Below are 24,962 nucleotides of genomic sequence, written 5' to 3' on the forward strand. Positions count from 1 at the left end.
TCACTCTACAGTCATCTCTCTCTCTCTTGCTCTCTCTCTGCAGGTATAAGCCCCTTATACCTTCTGTGCTCCAAACACTGCCAGGACCACACACACACACACACACACACACACACACACACACACACACACACACACACACACACACACACACACACACACGCACCCGCAGCAGGTAGTGGCAGCATATCATAGCCTCTGGTTGCCTGGCGAACAGAGCGTCATGATGGAGGGATGACAGGAAAGATGGTTGCACAGATGGAGGGAGGAAAAAGGGTTAGAGCGAAGGACAGATGAAACAGAAATAATACATGGAGGCTGGGAGGGGTGGAGGGATGTTGGTGGAGTGACAAAAGAAGGAAAATAACTACTGAGGGATTCCAGCTTGATGGAGGGAGAGATGGAAACATTGAAAGAGAGATGAGGGAAGAATAGAAGCAGAATGGAGGAATGAATGAGGTGGAGGAGTGTGTAACAGAGGTAAAAAAAAGGTGATGAAGAGTTAGCAGATGATGGAAAGAGTGATTGATTAATGGGGGAAAGGAGAGATGAAAGAGAAGATGAAGTAGTATTAAAGAAGAACTGACAGAGGATAAGACGCAGGTGGGAGAAGGTGTTGATGGAGTGAAAAGGAAACATGATGAAAAGAGTGATGTGGAGCAGAGGGCAGAGAAATGAAGGATGGGGGTTAAAAGTCCACTTAAGTGAAGAAATGATAACTGAAAGAACGAAAGCTAATGGTTGATGATGGAGATGCTTTGTCATCAAATGTTTTCTGTTGCCTAACTTATCGTTTCAATGTTCAAAAATAATTTCCCCCAGGGATCAATAAAGTATTCTGATTCTGATTCTGATTCTGATTCTCAACTCCTCCATACTCCTTTTGTTTTCTCTCTGTTCTTGTCACCTCCCCCTGCTCTTTTCTTCTTACTTAATCTCTCCTTTGAACTCATGTTCTTTCCTTTATCTTTCTCTCCTTTTGGATCTTCCTTCTCTTGTTTCTCCCTCATCTACATTCCATTTATTTTTTGCTTTGTCCCCCTCTTTCCTTTGTCGGTTCCTTTTCTTTCCCATGCCTAGATTGCATCTCTTCAGGACTCTGCATTGTCACCTCTTTACACTAACTGTGCTGCACATTGCAGCAACATGTTCGAAAAGGCCCTCCTGACTTCCAAGGAATGGCCTTATGTTTCTGCCTCCCCTTCCTTCTCCGTCAAAACGAAAGAAAAACGATAAAGAGGCCCAGCGAGGACGTGGAAACTTAACTGTTTTCTCCCTGCCAAACTTCCCCTCTCTACCTCTCCCTCTTTCTTTCTGCTTTTCTTCCAAGGTGTTAAAGTAAGTGTGTTTGTGTGTGAGTGTGTGATGAAGGAAAAGAGCTGTGTATGTGTGTGCGGCTGGAATGTGGAGGCTCGTAAGTCACCTCTGATTTTCCACTCCCGCTGGGACACATCCCATTATCAGTTTTATATGAAACTAGGAAATTCCTCTGTGGTCTGTGTGTGTGTGTGTGTGTGTGTGTGTGTGTGTGTGTGTGTGTGTGTGTGTGTGTGTGTGTGTGTGTGTGTGTGTGTGTGTGTGTGTGTGTGTGCGTTAAATCTCAAGGAGCAGAGCTGCATGTTGCATATGTGTGTTTATGTGTTTTTGTCAGATTGGAGGTTACTGTATGTGTGTATCAGTGTGTGTGTGTGTGTGTGTGTGTGTGCAGTGTCTGCCTTTATAATGAGCAGCTTAAGAGTGGAATAAAGAGTGTTATTTTGCTTCTCTCTATACTTCTCTGTGTACTGCAGGACCACCATAAAATCCTAAAATACAGCGCCATACAGTACATCAGTATTCAGGTTCAAAGGGGCTCGTACAGAATTTGTGGATACTTGATTGGAAAATTTGATGGTCAAAACTTCATGTTCTTAATCTGGTGGGAATTAGAAACCAAAAAATTGTTGCTTTGCTAAGATGTTTAGACATTTTTCGGAAACTTTGATTTTCTGCTCAGTCGGTTTAAATTGGAAGGATTAGACTGTTTTTGGCTGGGCAAGTAGGTATTTATCTTATTAGTGGCTCTTTGTCTGAGTGTACATAAAATACATGTGTTCTCTAGGTTAATACAAGCTATGATAGACACGTAACACCTTCTAAAAGATCAAATTGAATGTGAATATTTAAGTTTATGGAATAAATCTCCTTACAGTGATCGCTTAAGGGATCACTGTAAGGAGATTTATTGCATTTAACCTATCCTAAAGGTTGGGAGCAGTGGGCAGCTATCATGCAGCGTCTGCACCTGTAAGCTCATGCCCGGGTCAAGGGCACAGTGACAGTAGTTGCCAGGAGACACATGCAAACTCAACACAGAAGGGCTCTGGCTCAAATTCAAACCAAGGACTAGTTGCAGTAAGGCTAACTACCAAAACACTGTGCTGCCCCTATAGGAGCAGAATAGAAAAAAACTGAGTGTGGAAAAAATCTCTATAAAATAAAATATTATTTCCAATTTAATGTAAAAAAATATCATCAATGTTATTGGATCAGTCTAAGTAGAATACCAATGCGTATCTACCACTATTAGCATCACGTGTATGCATAACATGATTGTTTCCACATTTATCCACCTGGAATTCTAAAGTCAGCAAAATGAGTGCTTCAAGTCCCATAACGTCACTAATGGGGAAAATCAAACCAGAGGCCTGGTTACCTGTTCAGTGGTTTGGTTTACTTGGTGCCAAAAATCTAACTTCAAAATCACTTGTGGTGTCATTGATATGAAAAGTGGATACAACTACCAACAATGTAGCAACTTTAAGATAATCTTATGTTACTGCTAATTAATACTCTGACCGAGTGAGAGAAGCTGTGGCCGACTTGCACAATTTAAAAAAACAAAACAGAAAATAAAAATATCTGGTGAAATAGTCAGACGGGACAGCTTAAGCAGACACGAGAGGCCAAGAGCTAATTGGTTGATAGGCTGGAAAAACAAAAATTCAAACTTTTCGTTGTTGTTTCTAACAGCTTCTAATTATTATACGAAAAACTGAATGATATGTAGAAGGCATTTAGCCAGCTGACTGGACACTTGTTTTGAAGCAAACTTAATGAATTTCTTATTGCTGCCAGGCTGTTTCAGATTCCTTATTTGTGGGAGATGGATTGATTAGTGGGTGTTTTTTATGGGTGTTTTGTCACATTAATATAATAAAAGTAGGACACGTCTGGAAAGACTAGAATAATATCAGAGAAGAGGAATAAAGAGAATGGGGAAGAGATGAGAATAGAATCCAAACTGTTCCTAGCCCACAGGCCTATAACTTCCCATTCTGCACTCAGTGGAAAATCAACAAAGGAATATTCCACATCTCTTTTTTTCTCCTTGCCCTCTCCACCTTGATCTTTCCATCTTCCAGTTTGGAAGGAAGGTAGGAAAAGAAGCTGAATGAGAAGGATGTGATTAGCTGGATTTAATCTCTTGCTTTCACAAAGTCACATGGCTTTAAGGATTGTTTTTTACATCAACTTGGTTTTATTGGGCAGCATACTGAGCAGACTATCGGGAATGATGGGAAGAAAGCTGAAGATCTTTATCTGCCAGCCTAGGGCGGTTAAAAGATTCCAAAATTCACTTGCTTCTTTCCTCATTTTGGCAGCTGAATGTGCTACTTAGAGCAGAATCAAACTCCAGATGAGAGTTGGTTACCTGCCAAAACTGGCTGGTTCAGAAGCCAAGCCTACCAGACACAGGCACAAGTTGCCAGAGTTTGGCTGGTGGCTGGTGGTAGTTTCCCACCCTCCAGTCATGTATTCCAGATGTTGTGGATTTAAATCCAACTTGTGACCTTGTTTCATGTCATCCCCTCTCTCGCGCTCTCTCCTGAATTTTTTCCTTTCCCAGTCTTTCCTCATTCTTTCCACACTCAACGAGCAGTACTGTAAGTAAAATATTGAAACAATTTGAGTATGATCTCGTTTGTGGAATACAAAAAATGTATTTGGATGACCGAAAAAGAGAAGTTTGTTCACCTTAAACTGCATTGTTTTTAGTTCACACTCCTTGTATTCCTGGAAAAACCTACCAGTAGTGAGGGAAGAGCTTCTTTCCAGGTAACTCTTATTGAGATGACCTTGAAATAGACACCTGTCCCAAAGCAGCTTTGGTGTTGGCATTTCTCTCCGTGAGTTCTTATTAAAGGCTATGACTAATTACATTTTTAAAGAAACATGTATTTCGGGCTTTCCTTAGAACAATAATCATTTTGGACCGTCCCTTTAAAAATATGATTGTTTTTTTGAAGAATTTCACGTTGTAAGTTAGTTGATGAATAGGAAATGAGTCACAGTGTTGTGCGGGGTGACATAATCCTTAATTACAATGTAAACACACACACACACAATGTTTGTATTATGATTTCCACATCCCACTGCCTCAAATGTGAACCAGCGCATCCATGGACTCTATCCAAAAAAGATAGTTAACATCACTCGCTGGTATGTGAAGTACTTTTTTGATCCCTTAGTCGAGCAATTCAACCATTGACCTCTTAGTTTTGAAACAAGACAAGAGGTTCTGACTGAGAGACAGATTACACCACAGATGACAGAGTGGTAAGCATACCCAGTTTATCATCAGTTTTAAGCTGAATGGGACCAAAATGTACAAAATGACCATCGGGTTGTAGAAAACAACACTTAAAGCTAGCAACCAAGGCCATAAACACCCCAGGAAGGTGTTTACCGAGTTCGTATATTGAGTGAGAAGTAGAGTGAAACTATTTTGACTTGCTTTTCTAATAACTCGCCCCCTGCTGGCTGTTAGAGAACATGGAGTGTGCAAGGCATTTCTGCACTGGCGTCACTGTTTTGATCCAATGGCCATTCCAATCAAGTTCATGAAACCAGTTGGGTGTCAGTCCACAACTAAACGCAACCCCTCAACAAATCCAATGTTCTCCTTTGTATGGCTAATGTGTGTTAAACGCTATGCCCACTGACCACCTTTCACACTTAAGAAAAGAGGCTCTTTGTTTGTTGAAGAACATTTGTTGGGTTTGTAAGGTCTCAGAAATACATATCTTTGTAAAAATTTGAGAAATATGGCAAACGCATTTCAAATCCTTGCTTGCTTCATTGTGTTTTTGTATCACTTAAAAATTAAATCTTGCATGCTACTTGAACTATATTTTTCTTGCTGACTCTAGAGAAATAATTCATGGGCTTTCCCTTTAAAGCCTATAGTGTCACACAACTTGCATCAGCTTCATTTGCCTCCCGTAAGTGTGTTTATAGTCATACTAATGAGGTTAACCTGATTAAGACTACGGAATTTATATCACCCCTCCTTCACCCTGTTTATACATCTGTGTTTATGTGATAAGGTGCTTAAAATCTGCTTAACTTTATCTATTTTTAACCCATTTATAGCTGATTAATGATAAACTAATTGACACTTATTTGAATGTTAGTTTGTCATTTATTGAGGATAAAATCTAAGTTATCAATTGCTATGATTTGAGAAATTAAACAGAATACGACTGATCAGGCAAGATCATTAAATGCAGATTAACCAGTTGTAATAATATTTTTGGGGGGCAAAATGGCACAAAATGATTATTTCTAGAAGTGATGCAGCTGGTTTAAATATTATTTTCTGGCATTTTTGTGAGTCTGGAAGCATAATGAATTTCCTCATCAGGTGTAGCAGTAGGCATGGTTTTACAATCAATAAGTGGAGCTGATCGGTTTCATGTTAGGCTCTCATGGAGTCGTTCACTGGACTCAGCCTAACAGGATTATGGCTAAAACATGCAGAGAGGCTGCGTTGTAGATTAAGTGTGATCATCTTGTTAGGAATTGTCCAATAAAAGAGACTCGATCCGGCGCAGCTGGTTGACTTTGTTTTCCTCGATGCATGCACACGGATGGAAACACACGAGTCAGCCTCGCCATGTGTGTGCGGTGTGTGTTTGCACGTGTGTTTTGACAGACATGAAACAGAAAAAACGTCGTCGTAATTTTTTCCCTGCCTCGCTCCTGGCAGACTGGAGCAAGAGGACGACTTGGAAAAATCTGATCTCCAAACACAGTGTGTGTGTGTGTGTGTGTGTGTGTGTGTGTGTGTGTGTGTGTGTGTGTGTGTGTGTGTGTGTGTGTGTGTGTGTGTGTGTGAGTGACACATATGACTGTACACTTTTCTCTCAGTGTATGTGTTTTGTTGTTTTCCATCTATTACGTTGTTGGTATGTGTTTGGATTTCTTTTGGTCTTTTCCGCTCTTGTTTGTGTGTAAATAGTATATGTGGTGTGTGTTTGCGTGCGCGCGCGTGTGTTTCCGTTCTCAGCCATATTTGAAACCATGTGGCACCGAGACGACAAATCAGATGAATAGAAGGAACTTTCCTGTCTGAGAGGTTTCTTTCTCTCCTCTCTTCCCCCTTATTACTCACTCCTTCCTCCTCTTTCTGTTCGCTACTTCCTGCTCCCCACTACCCCTCTTACCATGTCTCATTCTTTCTCTCGTCTCCCTTCTTTTCTTTCCTCTACACCCTTGTTTCTTTCTTGTTTACACATCTCTATTTTCCTCTGCCTGTCCCCTCCTCTTTCTTCTCTTTCTCCCTCTTTTTCTTTCTCCCCCACTGCCGCCTCTGTCTTTACACCATCCTCCCGTCTCCCCTCAGTATTCTCTCTTGCTTCCTCTGTCTGGCCCTCCCTTTGCCACCTGTCTCCTCCATGTTTGTGCAGCAACCTCTTTCACCTCCTCCCGTTCTCCTTCTTCAGCTCTTCCTCTCCTCCTTTCTCGTGCTCTCTCTCTGTGCAGCTTTCTTTCACTCTGTTTGCCTAACCCCGCCCATCCATCTCTGTCGTTGTTGTACTTACTCTTCTTATTATTTTTGGTACTTTTCTTTCAATCTTGTTCTCCCCCTCATCTTCTCAACCTCGACGTCTTTCCTTTTGTTTCACCTTCTTATCCCACTCCACATTTCTTTTTTTCACTATTGTCTTTCTCTCTACTCTTCCTCTTTTTCTAAGGTTTCTCCCCGCCTGTCTCCTCTCCTCCTCCTTTGTTCTCCAGCTCCTCTGCCTTTCTCCATTTTTTTCTTCCTCTCTCCCCATCTTATCTTGTCACCTTCTTACTTTTAATCTCTCTCTCACCCCGACTTTCATGGCTCTCTTTCTCTCTCTGTCCATCCAACACTATTTTTTCTTCCTCTCTTCTATTTTCTAGTGTGTCTTCCTGTTGTCTGGGTTTACAACACTAAAAAGGGTTAGGATTTCTTTTCTTCGCACCTCCTGTGACCACTTCCTCGACCGCATCCTGTTTATTTCCTGTTACTCCTGTGACTGGACTCTCTCAGAAAAATACACAGGACCCCCCCCCCCCCACACACACACACACACACACACACACAGCAGCCTCTAATTGAATCTACAAGAATAAACTCTATAAAAAGACAAACTTAAAAACGGCACAGCAGCCATGAGCAGTATAAAGAGCCTTGATTTCACACCTGGAAATGCAAAAAAGGCAGACAGACCTTTTGGGCCCTTTGCTGATGCTACAGGATGTTTGTACAGCATTTGATAACTGAAACTTATTACACATTTTCATGGCTAACATGTTCTATGCATCATGGAAAAATATTGTTATCTTGTCACAGCTATTTTTGTTTGTTTGTTTTATGAATGATCTCACACTAATGATCGCTGTCATGTGTGTTTTCTCACAGGATGGCCACATAAGGACACTTTCTGTCGGGACTCCCATTGAAACCAGTCTGACAGAGCGCAGACCGAAAGGTAAGCCGTGCCGGCATCTCATCCTGATTTCATGACGGCCTTTTAGACGTTCCAAGGTTTTTTTTCTGGACAGTGGACTGTGCGGTTTGTGTTGCATAATGTGGGCTTTGTAGATGCGATGATGAGTTTTTCTTTTAATAAACACCGGTGTGAATCAGAGCAGTGTGTTTGGGCCAAAAATGTTCCTTAAAGGCTTTGTTTCCATCCACTTATCAAACCGTTCGTACGCAAACACATTTGAATAGTCAGGGTAATTCAGGTTTGTGTCTCTAACCTTTGGATTTTCCACGCAGCATGTTTAACATTTAATGCTGCATTTAGAAAGAACATAAATCCGCTTTAAAGGAAATTTCTTTGAGGAAAGAATTTTCAGTTTCACTGTAAACACCTGTATACAGTCAGACTGGAGGGACATTGCAAAGACTTTCCATTGTAAAACATTATTTTGTTATTTTGGCATTTGAAGTGACGATGACTGCTTAACCCTCTGAGGTCTAGGTAATTGTTGGTGATAACTATTCCTCACCCAACCATGACCATATGTTTTGGAGCAACGTGACACTGAATTGTACAGGGAAAAAAAAATATTAATAGTTTCTGAACAACTGATGAACTTTCAGGTTTGCATTCAGCCTCAAATCTCCCCGAATTAGAAGAGAAATACATACAATTCAAACTTAGGATCTTATTTTGAGAACATTTCCAATCACATGTCATTCTCCAGAAGACTGAAAGGGACTGAATATTGGAGCTTTGAGTTGTTGTTACAGCTTATGCAGAGGTTTGACCTTCACGTGGAGCTAACTTAAGTAGAAGCTGTGTGGGCAATCAGCCTCCTCTTTGGATGCCTCATCTGTAAATGTAACCCTTTCCCTTTGGAGGCCTACTTGGGCTAACCCTTGTTTCTCTTTTCTGAACTCAGCAGTTTCTTTCATATTTCAGAATTGTTAGAGAGGTTGATCTCTGCCTATACATTTTACTAACGCTACTCTTGGAAAATTGCACAACCTATATATGCTGAGGTGTCAGATCTCGTCACTGAGGGTACTGGTGAGGTCGTTAAATGTCATCTTTAGGGGGGGAAGAGTTAATATCATTGTTTTACTGCTGTGTTGAAAAATCCAACCACAAGTGTAGAAGCTCAACACTGTTGTGAATCTCATACTGACTGGCTCATCTCTGGCTTGAGCATGGAGTACATGCAAATCTATAAGTTAGCCAGTGAGAACTAACCGCAAGCCTTAAAATGTTGTGATTACAACCCTGGGTTTCCAAGCTGCGACACACTAATAGATACAGTTCTGCTTTCCTGTGGTCTCAGTGAAAATGCAGAATTGTATTCAGTCAGTTCAGATCAGCTTCCTGTTTGCCTTCTCTGCCTGTTGATGGCTAGTTGCCTTGTTTCTATTGGCCAAGCGAACATTCGTCACAGAGCGATCAACTTTCAACTTTCAATAGAATTTACATGAGATCTCTGAAGCTGCAGGCTGTGTTTGACGCAGCAGCAGACTACCACCGCTCATTGCAAGCCACTGGAAATACTGTGTTTCAGAGTGCAGCGGAGGTGGTTACATCCTGTCTGACTGCTTCACGATCCAGCGTCCTGCGTCTTGTGTGGACACGATGCCGATGCGCCGATTAGTTTGGGATCCGTGATTCTTCAGTTAAACAGCAATGCAGGGTGGTGCTGAACTTGTTGATGGATCTCTGTGAAAATATTAACATGTTTTTACAGTTAATATTGCAAAACGAGTTATTCGAGTTTCTGTGCTCTTGTTGCTCTGGTTACACTGGTTTCTATGGTATTTATAGTATTTTTTGTCTTCTTTTCAAACTTTATTTCTGATTGTTACACTTTATTTTCTTTCTGATTACACATTATTTCTCTTATCTTATTGATAACCTTTGAATGTCTTTATGGATCATAATGTAGCGTTAGCTTTCTCAGGTTTTGTACCCTCCTGACCTGGTTGCACCACAGAAAATGTTGCAATGAGAAGATGTGCCATAGTTATGTCACAGCGAAGATGTGATGAAGTGTTTTCTGATAATTCAAACACAAACACACACAAACTCAGAGGCTTTCAGCAGCCTGCTGCGTGCCAAGGTTATGAAACAATTTGCATGCACGCGCCTTTCAACACAATTCTTCTTTACGTCCATTCAAGCTGAGACCCAACTCTGGAAAGATAAAAATAGAACCTCGCTGACCTCCTCTTTCTCTCCCTCTCCGTCCCTCTATCTCCTTACTCCCTCCCCGCTTTTCTGTCTCTGCTCTGATATTGTTGCAGCTGTTTTGCCCCAGTTGGGTAATGCTTGCACTGTAACAAAAGCAAAAAGAGGTGTTCGGGGTCGAGGCTTCGAGGATTTTTTTTTTTACTCTCCCCAGTGGGAAATATGGCTTTCATCAACACAGTACTCGCTCACAATAATCCAAACATACAGAAACAAGAGATCAAATGACGCAACAGACAGTGATTCACCAGCAAAATGTGAGGCGAGAGTTTGTTTGGTGCAGTTTTGTTGCAAATTTGAGGTCCAGAGTGCAAAATAAACGGCAATGACAAACAATTTGAACTGGCTCAAATTACGGGTCACCGCAGTATTTAGATAGAACTAAACAGCAGAATAATTCAGGGGTAAATTCACCCACGCTCGGTTTATTGACAGGGAGTGAGGATGCAGTTGCCCCGACAACCTCCAGAGACGGCAAGTCAGGCATCCCGCTGCGCTGATATCAACTTCAGAATAAATCCAGTTTGTTTTCGCAGCCCCCATGCACAGCAACGACCTAAATGGAAATATATGTTTGCATGCGGACAGAGAGGGGAAATGCACGCGAAGCAAACAGGTGGCAGACATCTGGGATAGTGACTTTAAACTAGCTGTGAGTATTGAAAATATTAACTCGTAAAAAGCAGCAGATTGTTGTAGATTTAGAACAAGCGAGCATCTGCTGTCAATTAAGATCTGAGCAAACTTGACAGTGATGACAACAATGTTTAAGGCTACTCAGCCGAACATGCTGAAGAGGAGTTTACAGAGAGCAAGGAAAACAAGCAATGCGTCCTGTTTCCTTGAAAGGTCCAGGCCTTTTTAAGGGATGTAAATATCAGCTGGTTAAATGCCAAATTGAGAGACCGGGCACGGTGACTTCAAGGACAGAGGAGATGCGTGCCACTCTCGAGGTCAAAACGGACGTAATTAGATAATTAGATCCTGCTTGGGAACCCTGCAGGGTTATAAATGTACTCTGGCCAAGCCAGAATGACGAGGGGGAAAAAACGTGCAGGGCAGTATATTAAAATGATGATTGATTGACTGATTATTCCTTTGAGGTCTCATGAAGAGTAATTCTAAACCAAACTCCTGTCCATATATTTGTGAGAAAAATTAAAACGACTTCTTTGGAAAAATATAAATAGTGTCTCATGTGTTACTTGGAAAGATTTTTGAGGCCATAGGGTTCGAGTTACTTCCTACTATTGATGAGGACCTAGGCCTCGGAGACCTGAGTCATCCTCTTTGTCATGATCACTGTCGGCACATCTCCAAACACCTATCACAGATACCAGCGGTGGAAAGTATTTAAAGTGGTCCTGGGATGAATATTTTTATTGTTGGACAAATTTACAAAAGTAGTTTTGCATTATCTCGAGATCTGATTAATCAATTTTTATCTGTCCTAAACACGTTGTTTTATTTCACTTTGCTCTGATTGGCTGTGGTTGTATAACATTGTGTCTATATTTCCATCTACATATGTGTCTCTGGGAAGAAGGGAACGTTTTCCTTTCAAAGATGCCACTAATTGTCTGTTTTAAAGCTTTTCAGACTGCACCTTTCTCACCCTTTTCGGCTGGCTATGGCTCGTTGTTCCTTGATTTGACTGGTTAGCCTGTTGTGGGCTTTAAAGGACAGTCCAGTCTTATCTGAGAATTATTTTTAAAGCTCCAGCCCATTTTTCTGTTTCCATGCAAGACTTTCCAGGCATGCTAGCTTACAAAATCCATGTACTTTAATATCTACCATCTTCTAATACAAAGAAAAATATTGTACTTGTAATATTGTACACTGCTACAGTTACCAGTAAATTCAAATTCAAATTTTATTTGTCACGTACACAGATAAAATTTGAATTTGAACAGGGTAATTACTTGGTAATCTTTTGTTTCACACGTATTTGTTATATTGCACAAAATAAAAATAAAATATTTGTGCCTTTTTGAGTGAGACTCAAGAGACTGAGTCTCGGAGTGCACTGCAGACAACTGTGGGATGCTTTAATTTGACTATTTCCCACTATAGCACCTTCTTGAGTCAGCTGTAACCTTCAGCATTTTGCTGAGCGCGCAGTAGCACAGGATGAATAATGGGCGAGGGTCAGTACTGTACAGCAGCCTTGTTGTACGCTATTAAACTGTATCAGCATACAACAGAAAGGTACAGTAATGGTGGTGGCACATATGTGGTGAATAAAAATGTGTAACTAGTCAAGCAGCACAGCCACATTTCATGAAAATCAGCTGGTTTACAGCAAAGTAGACATGACATCGCACCATTTCAGTTATTGGTCAATCAGAAATGATGTCATTGAGCCACTTCCTTATTCTGCGGTGATGAGGGAGTTTTCTGAAATCCAGAAATTTGTGATAAGAAGAAGTTGCTGGATATGTAACTGGATGCTGGCGACACTGAAGTGGTTTCCACGAGGAGCGATTATCATTGCAGGTCAGAACTTTCTAAAAACGATCAGAACTTCAAGATCAGAAAAAGCTGCTAATAACTACATGTGTTAGAAATACATCTTTGAGTTTTCTTTTGACCAACTGGGGACTGGTCCAGGGTTTAGAGGGAATTGATAATTTTGCAGCTGACCCAGAAACACAGCACTGGGTGCGGGCCTAGAGGCTGGTTTGGTTTCTGTGTTAACGTGTAATGATAATAGCTTAGTGCCACTAAAATCACTTAAGCTTTGGGTTTGCACATCAGCAGAAAATTAAGTTTTTAAGTGTTTCATTTTTTCCATGAGGTAATGGATAATTTTGTAAATCTAGAAGATATTTATTCTCGTTTGCATGCAACAATGTGAGCATGTGCTCTTGCACTTCTTTCATCTTCATTTAAAACCCTGATTTGGTTTTAAGGTTAAGGGTTAGAGGTCAGACGGTGAAGCTTGGGCATGTCACTGAGAGTCCTCGTGGGTATAGAAGAACACATGTGACAGGGTCTGAAAAGAAAGCTGCATCTGTTTCCTCTTCTCCACTGTTGCCCAGTTCGTGTGGTTGTATTTTGAAATGGGAAACTATAAAAAAAAAAAACAGGTCTCTGAGTATTCAGTACCTTTGGTTATTTTTTTGAATATAATTCTGTTTGTGTTTCACTTTTTGTTTAATCTTTCTGTGTGTGTGTCTCTCCCCCTCTCCTCCCCCTCTGTTCAGTTAAATTCAAACATCCATCATTGGCACGGCTGTCACTACTATGTTGCCAAAGCAATAAAATACATAACAATCTGGGACTGTGTGTGTGTATGTGTGTTGGGTGTGTGTACATGTATTTCCCATCAGTCATGGTCATCCTTACCAAACCCTTTCCCAGAATCCACCACTGACTCATTTGAAGTAAACCTCGAGTCAGCTGTTTGACTTAAAGCTTACAGAGGAGACGTCTGTTATTCTGTCTAAATGTGCATGATGTTTGGTATGATCACGACTGGTCACACCTGTGGAGGTATTTGGATCCTGCAGAACTGGACCGGCTGGTTTTTTTAGCAGTTTTTTTTTTGTTTTGTGCAGTTCATTTTAATAAAAAATCCTGCCACATGCAAAATGTTTGTGGAAGATTTAAAAGAGGTTCTCTGGGGTGAGCATACATGTGATGACGTACAAATGGCCTTGACGACACCTGACAAGGGAAGCAGCTGGCAACGTCTCTCCGACCAGATATGATTAGTGGTTGTTGCTTAGTTCTTTCAGTGTGTTTACAGAGGGACCACATCAGTGGCACGTGTGGAAAATCCCAAATTATTCCCATGCAAATACCACACGGAAAGCTTCACATGTGATGATGCAGGGATCACAGCAGTGGCAGAGAGCGCTTGAAGCACTTTAATGAGTTTGTGATTCGGCAGAATCAGACGGAACTTGAATTAATGTGTTATTTTATGGTACCTGATAACACGTTTAAGCTGTAGGAAACATGTCTACAAGGATCCAGATTTGTGATGTAGCAGGCGATAGCTCGCTGTGATGTGTGGTGACAGGAAAAAATGGGAAAGCTGGTTGGAAATCTGATGTTTGCATCACAAAAATCACAATTACTCAAGTTTTACACAAGTACAGTTTTCCACTTCTGAATCCTAATCTACTTCATTACACATGAAAGAAAATATGATAAACTACGAAATTAGGATGTGATATTTATATGATTTGTATTCGAGCAGGCTCAAAATGCAGTTTAAAAATCACTGTCTATCACCTGAGGACACTTAAGCTTGTTTAATTTTTAATTTTTGCTTCATTTGGTACTTTCTTCTATTTCAATTCAATTTTTTGTATATAAAGTACAAAAAAACATCCGGGAGATCCAGGCTCAGGTCAGAGCACCAGGTCAAGACAAAAGGCAAGCGAGAGATTAATAACAACAAATGATTAAATGTAGAGTGGTGTATAAACAAAACCTAGGTCTTTTACAGTGTAACTAAAAGACGGTTCAGGATCCATCCCTGACTATAAGCTTCATCAAAAAGAAAGTTTTATGCCTAATTAAAAGTAGAAAATCCAAACTCGAAGCTGGTTCCACAGAAGAGGGGCCTGAAAGCTGAAGGCTCTGCCTCCAACAAATACTCTAGAAACCACAAGTAATCCTGCAGTCTGAAAGCAAAGAGCTCTAATGGAGTGATGCAGTAATGTGAGGTCTTTAAGATAAGGCTGGTTGTTCAAGCCTTTATATGTGAGGAGAAGGGTTTTTCAAGTAGAACGGTGCTCTTTCTGTCTTTGACGGAAATCAGGTGTCTCTGTACAAACTGAGCTGTCAGTAAGATCGATTTACTTTGCTTTCTTGCTAAAAAGGAGTAAATGTATTTATACATTAGTAGTGTCAGCCCTGTCATTGCCATGTGAGCATAAATCAGTAGGGCTATTGTTGTTTTCTTCACTGCTATGTGAGCTACGACAAAACGTCACCCTGCCAAGTCATGCAGGGTAAAGTGTATATTTCAGGTTAAGTTGTAATTAATGTCCATGTGAACCTTAACGTAAGCTAAAATGAAAACTAACTGAAACTAATGCTTCTGTTAATCTGCTTGTGGTAATACTTTGAATGGTCAGCTAGGCTAGAAAAGATGCAGGCAGTTTAAAATAATCAAGGAGCAGCGATAAATTTACTCTTTGCCTATTTTACTGTTAACACCACCTGGATGAAGAACAGTTGGTGCATACTGTTAGTGAGACTGGTTTCAGTGTTGGTCAGGAGTTTGTACTGTAATATGTTTCATTTCTTGGATCTTGCACCAATATGTCATCAATGTGAAAAGCTGCGGGCTTTGACATGTAAACCCAGCAGTCCCTTGCAAAGGTTGGGTATTTTATGCTAATACATTATATTATTATAAAAAGTACTAACTGCACAGGCTGTGAATGAACTGTACCTTAATTGCGATGTGTGCCCATCTTTACATACTACCTATGTGGGTGTGTGAGAGTGTGTATTGTTTAATGCGCGTACACACACGTTGGCACCGTCACCGCAGTGTGACGGCCACAGTTGTCGAGGGCTGGCTTCTCTGCACGATGGAGACAATCAGGTATTCACGCTTCAGCGGCTCTGAAAGACAATAAAACGTAGGTGTCATGCTGTTTCATCCTCACCCAGAAACACTTACACACACTGGTAACAACATGCAAAGATTAAGAAAACAAACATGCAAAGATGTATACGCCCAGTAGCGCTCCACAAAGACAAACCACGCACACATTCCCATGTGTGAGCAACAACACTGACAGGACACCTGAATTCCACAAGGTGTTCATTCAATAGCAGGTGTGAGTTAATTTCTTTTGACTGTGACGTGCAAAACTTTTCTACAGATGTTTTGTCTTTGGCACATCCAGAAATGAACTGATCCGATCTCCACAGAGTACCCTCTTTACGAAATAGGGTTATATGTTAAGGTCATGTAAACAGTTTTCCAGATATTTGGTAAATGCATTGACATTTTTAATTTATTTTTAATGTGGCTTTAAGCTAGACCACACCAGCCTACATAGCCATTTAGATTTCTCTAACTGTAATAGAGTGTTTATTATTGTGGCCTCTTCTTTGTTAGTTCACCTCTGAGACCAGAACAGCAGCTCCGAGTTTCTCAAGTTTCAATTCATAAAACATTTTTAATAATGGTAAACCAAATCGTGTCATTTCAATGTTTAATGAACTGAAAAATAAGCAGGTTTCAGCCATATGAACTATTACTGACAATTAATACTAGTTATTGTAGCCAGTAGGCTGAAAATTTTAACTGTGTAGTTTATTGATATGACGGTAATAAACTGGGGAAATAGAAGTGTTATCTCTTTACCTTTGGGTATTCAACACTGACATAAACAGTCTAAATTAATAATAGAAATAAATTAAGATCTGAGTCCTAAGTCATGTAATGTTTCTGTTATCCAGTAACATAACATGGAATGACATGATAGGTAGAGTTTTAGGTGACATCACATCATTACAGGAAAGCTCAGGAAAGGATGAGCTTTCCTCTACTCATGGGTTTATTTTTCTAGTGCTGAATAATTTTTCAACCAGGTGCAGTAAGTAGCCATTTACTTAGTTCACACCTGTTACAAAGAGAGCCCTGCACGTGAAAACGTTTCTTTTAACCTGCAGTGCAAACATCAGCACTAAATCATACCGATTTGTCCTTCTTCACAGCAGCCCCTGGCCCTTTTACCCTGCAAACCCCAAACAGTAAAACAATCTACAACTCCAGATTGAAATATATTACGCTCTTTATTTTCGTATGTGATCATCTAGACAGCAGTAACAAAGGAAAGGGTTTTCCAACATTGCTAAAATTAAGCTTTGGCAGGAATTTTGCTGATGTTAGTAATTGAAATTGCTGCAGCATGTGCCATTCAGTGACCACAACGTGCAGTTTGATTTTATTTTTACCTTTGGTTTATGTTTTAAACATTCGTAGCTTGAAACAAAAACAAAAATTGAACGTAACTGTTATTCACTACAACTCAGTCACACACACATTCATACAAGTGCTTTGTTTTCAATACCTAAGCACTTTGACACTGTCACTTTGTAACAAGTGTCCAGCAGCTCTGAACAGTGACTTCTTCCAGACAGGCCTCAGCTCCAGTCACGTGACTTAAAACTATGTGTTTTCTTTACAATTTATAGTTCAGAGCAGTTATATAGATGTATTTGAGTAGTATTTCTGGTTGGAATATGTGTTTTTATGGTATTATTTTAATAGTATTGCAATTTAGAATTTGAAAATAGGCTGGGAAGTCTTTCCTTATCTTATTCTCAGGTTGAAAGTTAGGCAATCACTGTTTTCTTACAGGTAGCTCTTATTTACCCCCTCTCCCATGTGACTTGAATGCAGCATTCTTGTGAAGTTACAGCACTGATTAAAGGGGCTTGCTGCAAAATTCTTGAGGGACTCAGATACCCAGAATTCCACAGGCTTGATAGTGATAAAGTTCAGATAGATATTTTTTCAAGAGCGAATGACAGGAGGAGAGGAAGTAAAGAGGAAGGGTGTCATTCATGTATCTGGTGTCAATAGGTCATCATCATTAGGCTCCACCCACACTCATTCTGTGTGTGCTTCACAGCATGTGTTTCCCATCTGGTTCCACCCAGTCCCTCAACACTGACTTAATGCTGACCTATTTTCCCTCATCTTTCTTCTTTCTCATGTTTTATTGTTTTGTTCTTTCTTTAGCAGCCAGAGCACATCTCTCCCTCCTCTCTCCCTCCTCTCTCTCTCTCTCTCTCTCTCTCCCTCCTCTCTCTCTCTCTCTCGCCGGCTATCCCTCACGTTATTTCTCTCTCTCCCCTAACTCTCATTTCCTATCCTCGTCTTCCCTTGCTCTTCATCAGTGTAACACAACACCTTGACCTCATGCTTTTTCTCCGTTGTGGATTTGTGTTGTGTGTGTGTGTGTTTGACAGTGTGATGTCATCGCTCCAACTTTCCCCAGCCAGATACCACAGAGATGCCGTCATCTCCCATCTCTCTCATTTGCTGCCTGTCATTCTGCCTCCTGTGTCGCTAAAGATAACCGTCAACCAGTCATTTAACATAATTAAGGGTCTTAAAGTCCCATTTGTTCTACACGAAGGGGGAAATCTCTGAATGAGGGTGAGGTCACTCCAATGTTGTGCCACTTGTGTCATGACCTACTTTCAATCACGTGCCAGTTTACACACATTTCGGCTCTTTAATTACATGTAGCAATCTGCCTTTGTTTTCCTCTTCTATTAAGATCCTTACACTTGCTGCCAGAAAATTCTTGAAACAAGTGAACTGAATTGGAAACAAGTGGAATTACCTCATTCCCTTGGCAGAGCTGTTTTGATTCGCCCGAAGGACGAAGCAACCATTCAGGACTCAGATCTGATCTAAATTGCAGCTCTAAATCACTGAGATTTGTGTTTTTGTAAATTTCCCAACCTTTCCCCTGCCAAACAAGCGGAAAAACATCCAATGGTCCTCAGCAGATTGTTCCAGTGCTTATTGCTGTGATACTTTAGCATACTCTGTTGTCTTTTACAAGTTTTGACACTTTATATTACTGTGTTTGTCTAAAATTACAGAGGGAATGTGAGACCTTTCAGCAGCTCAGACCTTAAGGCTACATGCACACAATGTCCTGATAGGTGTGTTAGCAAAATGCTTCTGTTACACTCAGACTCCTGAAAACAATTTTTCCCATTGTAAACTTGAAACAAAGACTTTTAGAATTAAGACTAGTTCTCAGACTGAGACTGAATCTGCTATCCAAACATCGCCAGTAGAAAACTCATGGATGACATCCTCTCCTTGGCAAGCTTGCTAGTTAAAGCATGCTAGTCTGGTGAAAACTATTATATTTAAAGCGTTTTCAGGTAATGGTTTTATTAAAATAGACGGAGGGTGTTAGGGCGTTCTTATTAATTGCATGTGATGCTGGCTTCAAAAGTGAGTCAGCCCTCGCAGACTCTGATGTTAAAGTGCTGAAATTTATAGCAGAGATAAACATGTTAACAGGCTTGCATGAAAAACGTTTTTCAGTCTCTTCGGGAGTTTACTGGGGTGTATTTTTTATGGCTTATAGTTTAAACCATGTTCTCAATTACTAAGACTTAAAGTTGTGTATTATTAGGAGTGTGACTGCTTGTGGTTATTTCTACCTTTTGGAGCATTTTCAATGCAATTATCTGACCAATAATATGGCTTGCTGCATGTTTAATTGGACTAAAAGCCCATTAAATAAGTCGGCGTTCCAGTTTTGGTCAGTGAAGCTTACTAACTAGGCCAGCGTTTAACATTTGGCATTAGCTGCTAACCTAGCGCACCACTCTCTCATGGACTTTGGGGTAACTTCCAGCTCTGTCATCGCGTGAGGTTTCAAAATGGGGTTTTATGTTTTTTGATACTTTATTTTAGTTTGTGTGTGTAAAATTAAAGGGAGTGTGCTTGAGGCTTCAAGATGGGACTTCACAAACTACTGAGTGGTGTCGCATTATCCATCTTTTCCATACACTTTCTCATATAAACTGCTCCAGCAACCTCAGATAATTAAGATAATTCCTTAATTGTAATCTCCCTTGCAGGTAAGTACTGCCTGCTACCTTAATTTATCAGATTACCCTTTGGTATAACATACAAAAGGCCTTTATAAGTTTCTATTAGACATCATGGGACAACTAACTGGACACTCTGTTCACACAGTACACAGCTATGTTAACACCTTTGTGGTCAGCAGATAACTTCGTAAACACGAGTATCAGTCCAACAGAGTAAAGCATTACCCTTGTTGATTTTTTTTATTGCTGTAGCAGAATTGTGCCACGCATGTTTGCTATGTTTTATTGATATATGTGGGCAAATAACGGCCATGCAAATATATTTCTGTGAGCCAACAGTGGGGTGATGTTGGTCCTAATAACCGCCATCGTTAATTTAGAAACATTCACCAATCCAACCTGATGTCCACATTACATTTGAAGGAGGAGAGGTGTGTTGTGACCCTTCAGGCTTTTCATATCTTTACAACTTCCGAGGCCGGAAGTTGGAACTTACGTGGAGCACTTGAAGGCAGCATCAGTCTTCTCATGTACTCCCTCAGTGTCTGCTGTCTCCCTGAGCGCTATCATTCTTCCCATTCAGCTTCCTGCCCTATAAATATTTGAGTAGCCCCATTAGAGAGTGAGGTAATCTTAACACACACGCTCACGCACACACTCACGGCGGCTGCCATTAAGGCGTAGTAGTGGATAATAGTCTTGTCGGAGTGTTAGACCCCCGAGCTAACGGTCTAATTAAGAGCGAAACAGGTTTAACGAGTTTAGACTGTTCATTAAGCCAGAAACCTGATTAATTAACAGTCGAGGGGGAGAGTTTGCTAACGAGTCGTGTGATTAATTAAAACTACAGACGACAGAAAGTGTAACTTTAAATGGGGAAAAAGGTGAGGGATGATTACTACCAACGGAAGGAGGGGGAAAAGAAGAGGAATGAATAGAAACAGGAGATAGATGATGGAGGAGAGGGAGGGAGTGAAGTATGAAACAGTGATATAGAGTATGAGGAAGAAATTGAAAGAGTGGGAAAAGGAAAGATGTGAAAATGGAAAAATGAAGAAAGATTAAAAGAGAGCAGAGGAGTGAGAAAGTGAAGGATTGAGAAGGATGAAAAGCTGAGAGAAAGTCTCTCCCCATGGTTCTCTCCAACTTAAAGATAGAGAGAGAGACGCAAAAGGGAAAGATGGAAACTGTTCCTGCTTTTGTCAACCAGAAATGACTGAAAGTCGTTGAAAAAGAGAGAAAGAGGGAGGGTGGCGGAGGTCAAAAGACATCAAGACATTAAAACAAAGAAAGACTGTGGAGAGAAAAACAAAGGCTTAATACAACAGCCTCTCACGCTCTCACTCCCTCTCTCTCTCTTTCATAAATACACACAATCGCACAAATGCAGATTCCTGAATCTCTCCTCTTTGTGTTTGGCCGAGTCGAGTACGAGTCGTGTGACGGCTCCCCTCGCTGGACATCTGAGGTCGAACAATTTGACCTCGAGAGCTAAGGGATCAAAATGTTTAGCACGCTGGAAGAGAAGAAAGAAATACTTCTTTCTCCTTTCAAAATAACGCTCTGATTATTTTGTGTTTTCCTGTTCTTATTCCTCATGACCAAGAAATTGACTAACAACTCAACTTAATTTGTTTGTGGTTTTAATTCTTTTTAAGTTAAGTTCCACACATGGAGGAAAAATAAACCGTATCATATCTATCGATTTTTTTCATCCTAGCATTGGAAGAACATGCACGCTCCACACAGAAAGACCTCAGTTGGCCAGTTGATTCAAGCCATCTCCACCATCCTTCCTCTAAACTGTATTATTGTATTATTTTTTTAACATTCTTCTGTGTCACTCTTTAGCAGAAAGTCTGTGCCAGTGCAAATAGATGTATAAAGAACAGAGCTTCAGATCAGTGCCAAATCCAATGAGCCAAAAGAACATGAAGCACCTGTCATGGGAAATGTGATGGGACACTAAACAGCTTCAGTACTTCTTGGCATTGCTTCTCCAAGTCTCCTTATTCTTCGGGCTACACCGCTTACAGTAAATCGCGTGCTTCCATCTCACGCTATACCTCTGTCACCTTCGTCTTATTTTCCTCCTGCTTGGCTGCTCCATATTCAGCTTCCTTTATCCAACATATCCACTGTCCTTCCTCTGCACATGTCCAAACCATCTCACTCTTGCCTCCCTAACTTTGCCTCCAAAAGACTCAACCTGAGCAATTCTTTCAATATCTGCCATCCAAGATAGTAGAGCTGGAGTTTGTTCCACAGTGTTTATTGAGACAGGTGTTCATATCAAGAACCACAAAATAACGTGGATGAAAATCTTGAAATGTATATCAAAAAATATTTCAGTTGTTATTTATACACCTGAGTAGCCCATCCAATCATAGTCTGAGTTGCGTATGTGAGAGATACACATATCGACGGGGCCGGGTTATGTTAAAAAGTATAAATGGTTATACTTTGTTCATTGGTTCAAAGGTCGACGGGGCCGGGTTATGTTAAAAAGTATAAATGGTTATACTTTGTTCATTGGTTCAAAGGTACCCCACACTTCTTTTTTGGTTGCTTGTTTGTTCTGGTATATTTTTCATTTGAACTGTTATTCTGCCAGAGTACTCATATTAACCAGATGGCATTGAACGCCCCATTGGTGTGTTAGGAAAACTCTTTTGTACATATGTTCCTTGAAGGGGTTTTTGGAGTGGTTCTTTTTCCACCGCAGCAAAGGGCTAGGAGTCGGAGAGGAGCTGCTGTATGTTTTTGTGATGATCGGATTGTGAAATAAAGCAGATACAGTGAGAAAGCAACTCCAGGAGTCATCCCTGCCTTAAAGCTGCAACATATCATGGCGAGCCAGCCAGGAGGAAGGTTTGAAGAACTTCCCGCACGAGAGTGAAGCAGAAGCCTGGTTAGCGCCATTAGCGGCTAACGTTAGCGCTACCGCACGGCTGAAGAAAAACCTTTCTCCAAGCACCGGACCTGAAATCTGACGGACTAAAGACAAGCTTGTGAGTACCCACAATGGAGATAGAAGCCCGACGAGATAAGATCACCGCCACACTCTGCCAGCTAAGTCGTGATCAGCTCATAGAAGTGGGTTATAAGGTGAAAGGCTTTGCTACACCGCTAAATGAGCCTACAAAAGACACTTCCAGACGCCAACTGATGAAAGTTATAGAACATAAACTGGACGAGGTGGAAAACAGTTATACACCAGACGATGCTGTACAGTTTGTGAAAGAACTTTTATCGTTTTTGGGCGAATATAAAGCTAAAGACAATACGGCCGAGAGTGATTTTTCCCGCCCTTCAGACGCAAGAGACAAGTATGACGAGCTGCAGGAAGAAATTAGAGCGATAGGGCAGAAACTCAAGATGGCGGACGCTGCCCCGAACCTGCTGTCTTCTAAAGTACCAGAGGTGACAATTCGCAGGGAGTTTCGCATCTGTGGCCAAATAGGTGAGGGAGGGCAGCGCGATCGGCTGTCCTATACCAACCTGCTGCATCAGATGGAAAATGGACTCCGCAAAGGCCACAGTGAGTCAGAAGTTATTGAAGCAGTGATAAGAGCCATCAATCCAGGTCTCAAACTGCGTGATATGCTTGAAATAAAGACTGATTTGACACTCACACAGTTAAAGACAATATTAAAAGGACATTACCGAGAAGATGACACATCTGATTTGTACCAAAAACTGATAAATATTTCCCAAGATCCAAAAGAGTCAGCTCAAGACTTTTTATTCAGAGCCATTGAGCTTAAAGATCGCCTCCTGTACGCATCCAAGGACAAAGAAGCAGAACACTACAGTCGGGACCTGGTAAAAAGGAAGTTTTTGAGATCAGTGGGTACTGGGCTGCAAAATGACAACATAAAGTTCCAGATTAAAGCCCTTCTTGACAACCCAGATGTGACTGATGAAATGCTGATTGAGAAACTAAATGAAGCTGCCAATCTCGAGACAGAAAGACTGAACAAGTTAAAGAGGAACAATACAAAACCACCAAGAATCAATGAGCTACATACTAGGGATGAACCACGCAGCAGCTCACAGATCCCCGCCACCAAGGAAGACAAGAAAAATCATCCTCCACCCGAAATGCACGACCTGGTGAAAGAGCTGAGGAACGAGGTTGCAGAGGTGAGGCAGATGGTTCTTGCTTCCCTGAACGCTGGCAAGTTGCAGACTACAAAGAGGACATCAGATGCTGCCGCGGGTACCTGGAGGAAGAAAGGCTGCAGGACCTGCCAGAGCAACGGAGAGGGAGACAACTGCACCCACTGCTTTAAGTGTGGCCAGCCTGGCCACATCTCCAGAGGATGCCGAGCTCCACTTCAGCTGCAGGGAAACGCCAGAGGGCCACTGCCACGGGACCAGCAGTGACCCCACCGCCACATCAGGAGTCCCGCCACTGTGGTTGCTGCCACCAGAGAGAGTCGGTCAGCACCCCACTCCAGAGGTGTGCAGGCTGCTCATCTGTCAGTTACTGTTCTAAAGCCTGTCAGGGACAACACTGGCACCATCACAAACATGTATGTAAAGCGGTGAGGCTAGTTGAACAACATTTGAGGGAAAGAGAGAAAAAGGGGTGGTTGTCATACATGGGATATTCTGACCTTCTATCAGATAAGCAAGGACAAAAATTAGTGAAGCTGATTGGTAGACGAAAAATGGTGAGATGCACCTTTGACAATGTACCAGTCACCGCATTGTGGGACACGGGTGCACAGGCTACCGTAATAAATGAGAACTGGAGAGTCGAGCACTTACCTCACACCACTATCAGGGGGATAGATGAACTCTTAGGTTCAGAACCATTAAATGGGCTCGCAGCTAATCAGACAGAGATACCATTTATGGGGTGGGTCCCTGTAGAGTTTAGACTGACGGGGGTGGAGACGACCAGCTCGAGTCTCCTAGTGCCCGTATTGGTCTCTAGTGACCCAAATGTAGCTCAGGATCCCATTATTGGATACAATGTTATAGAAGAAATCATCAACGAGCAACTTAAACAAAAGGGAGAGGACAGTCCTGTGTTTGAGTTAGAGCCAGAGAATGGTAAAGGCAGGACAAGGATTTTGCACAGGAATATGTTGTTGCCTTGCGATTTTCTTCCGCTCCCAGCAGATAAGGAGGCAACTGTAACTAGTACTAAAACAAGGAAAAGACATTATAACAAACGGAAACAAACATGCATGACTCCGACACAAGTGGGGAGTGAGGAGGAGGAGGACACAGATGAGTTTTCTGATGCGGTTTTCACCTGGCCTTATCCTGAGCCTCAGTGTTCACCTACATTGGACCCCACAGCGGCAGAGTTTATGCCACTAAGGGACGGGGGTGAGCCAGATGAGCTTCCTCACA

General features: G+C 41.4%; 2 protein-coding genes across 5 annotated transcripts in view; both read left to right on the plus strand.

The window, feature by feature from the left end:
• Nucleotides 1–24,962, plus strand: part of hivep2a (HIVEP zinc finger 2a) — a 124,183-nt gene that overhangs the window by 50,472 nt on the left and 48,749 nt on the right. For all 4 annotated transcript variants that reach the window (XM_080883887.1, XM_080883886.1, XM_080883888.1 and 1 more), the window contains one exon: nucleotides 7,718–7,787. The gene's annotated coding sequence lies outside the window, so the exon portion shown is untranslated. The remainder of the gene's footprint in view (nucleotides 1–7,717; nucleotides 7,788–24,962) is intronic.
• On the plus strand, nucleotides 21,994–24,605 carry LOC308397117 (uncharacterized protein). The gene is made up of 2 exons (XM_080882846.1): nucleotides 21,994–22,073; nucleotides 22,136–24,605. The coding sequence occupies exon 2, from the start codon at nucleotides 22,617–22,619 to the stop codon at nucleotides 23,979–23,981; it is 1,365 nt and encodes a 454-aa protein (XP_080738972.1). The 5' UTR covers nucleotides 21,994–22,073; nucleotides 22,136–22,616; the 3' UTR covers nucleotides 23,982–24,605.

The sequence above is a fragment of the Rhamphochromis sp. 'chilingali' genome, assembly GCF_963969265.1.
Source record: "Rhamphochromis sp. 'chilingali' genome assembly, chromosome: 5".
Classification (NCBI taxonomy): domain Eukaryota; kingdom Metazoa; phylum Chordata; class Actinopteri; order Cichliformes; family Cichlidae; genus Rhamphochromis; species Rhamphochromis sp. 'chilingali'.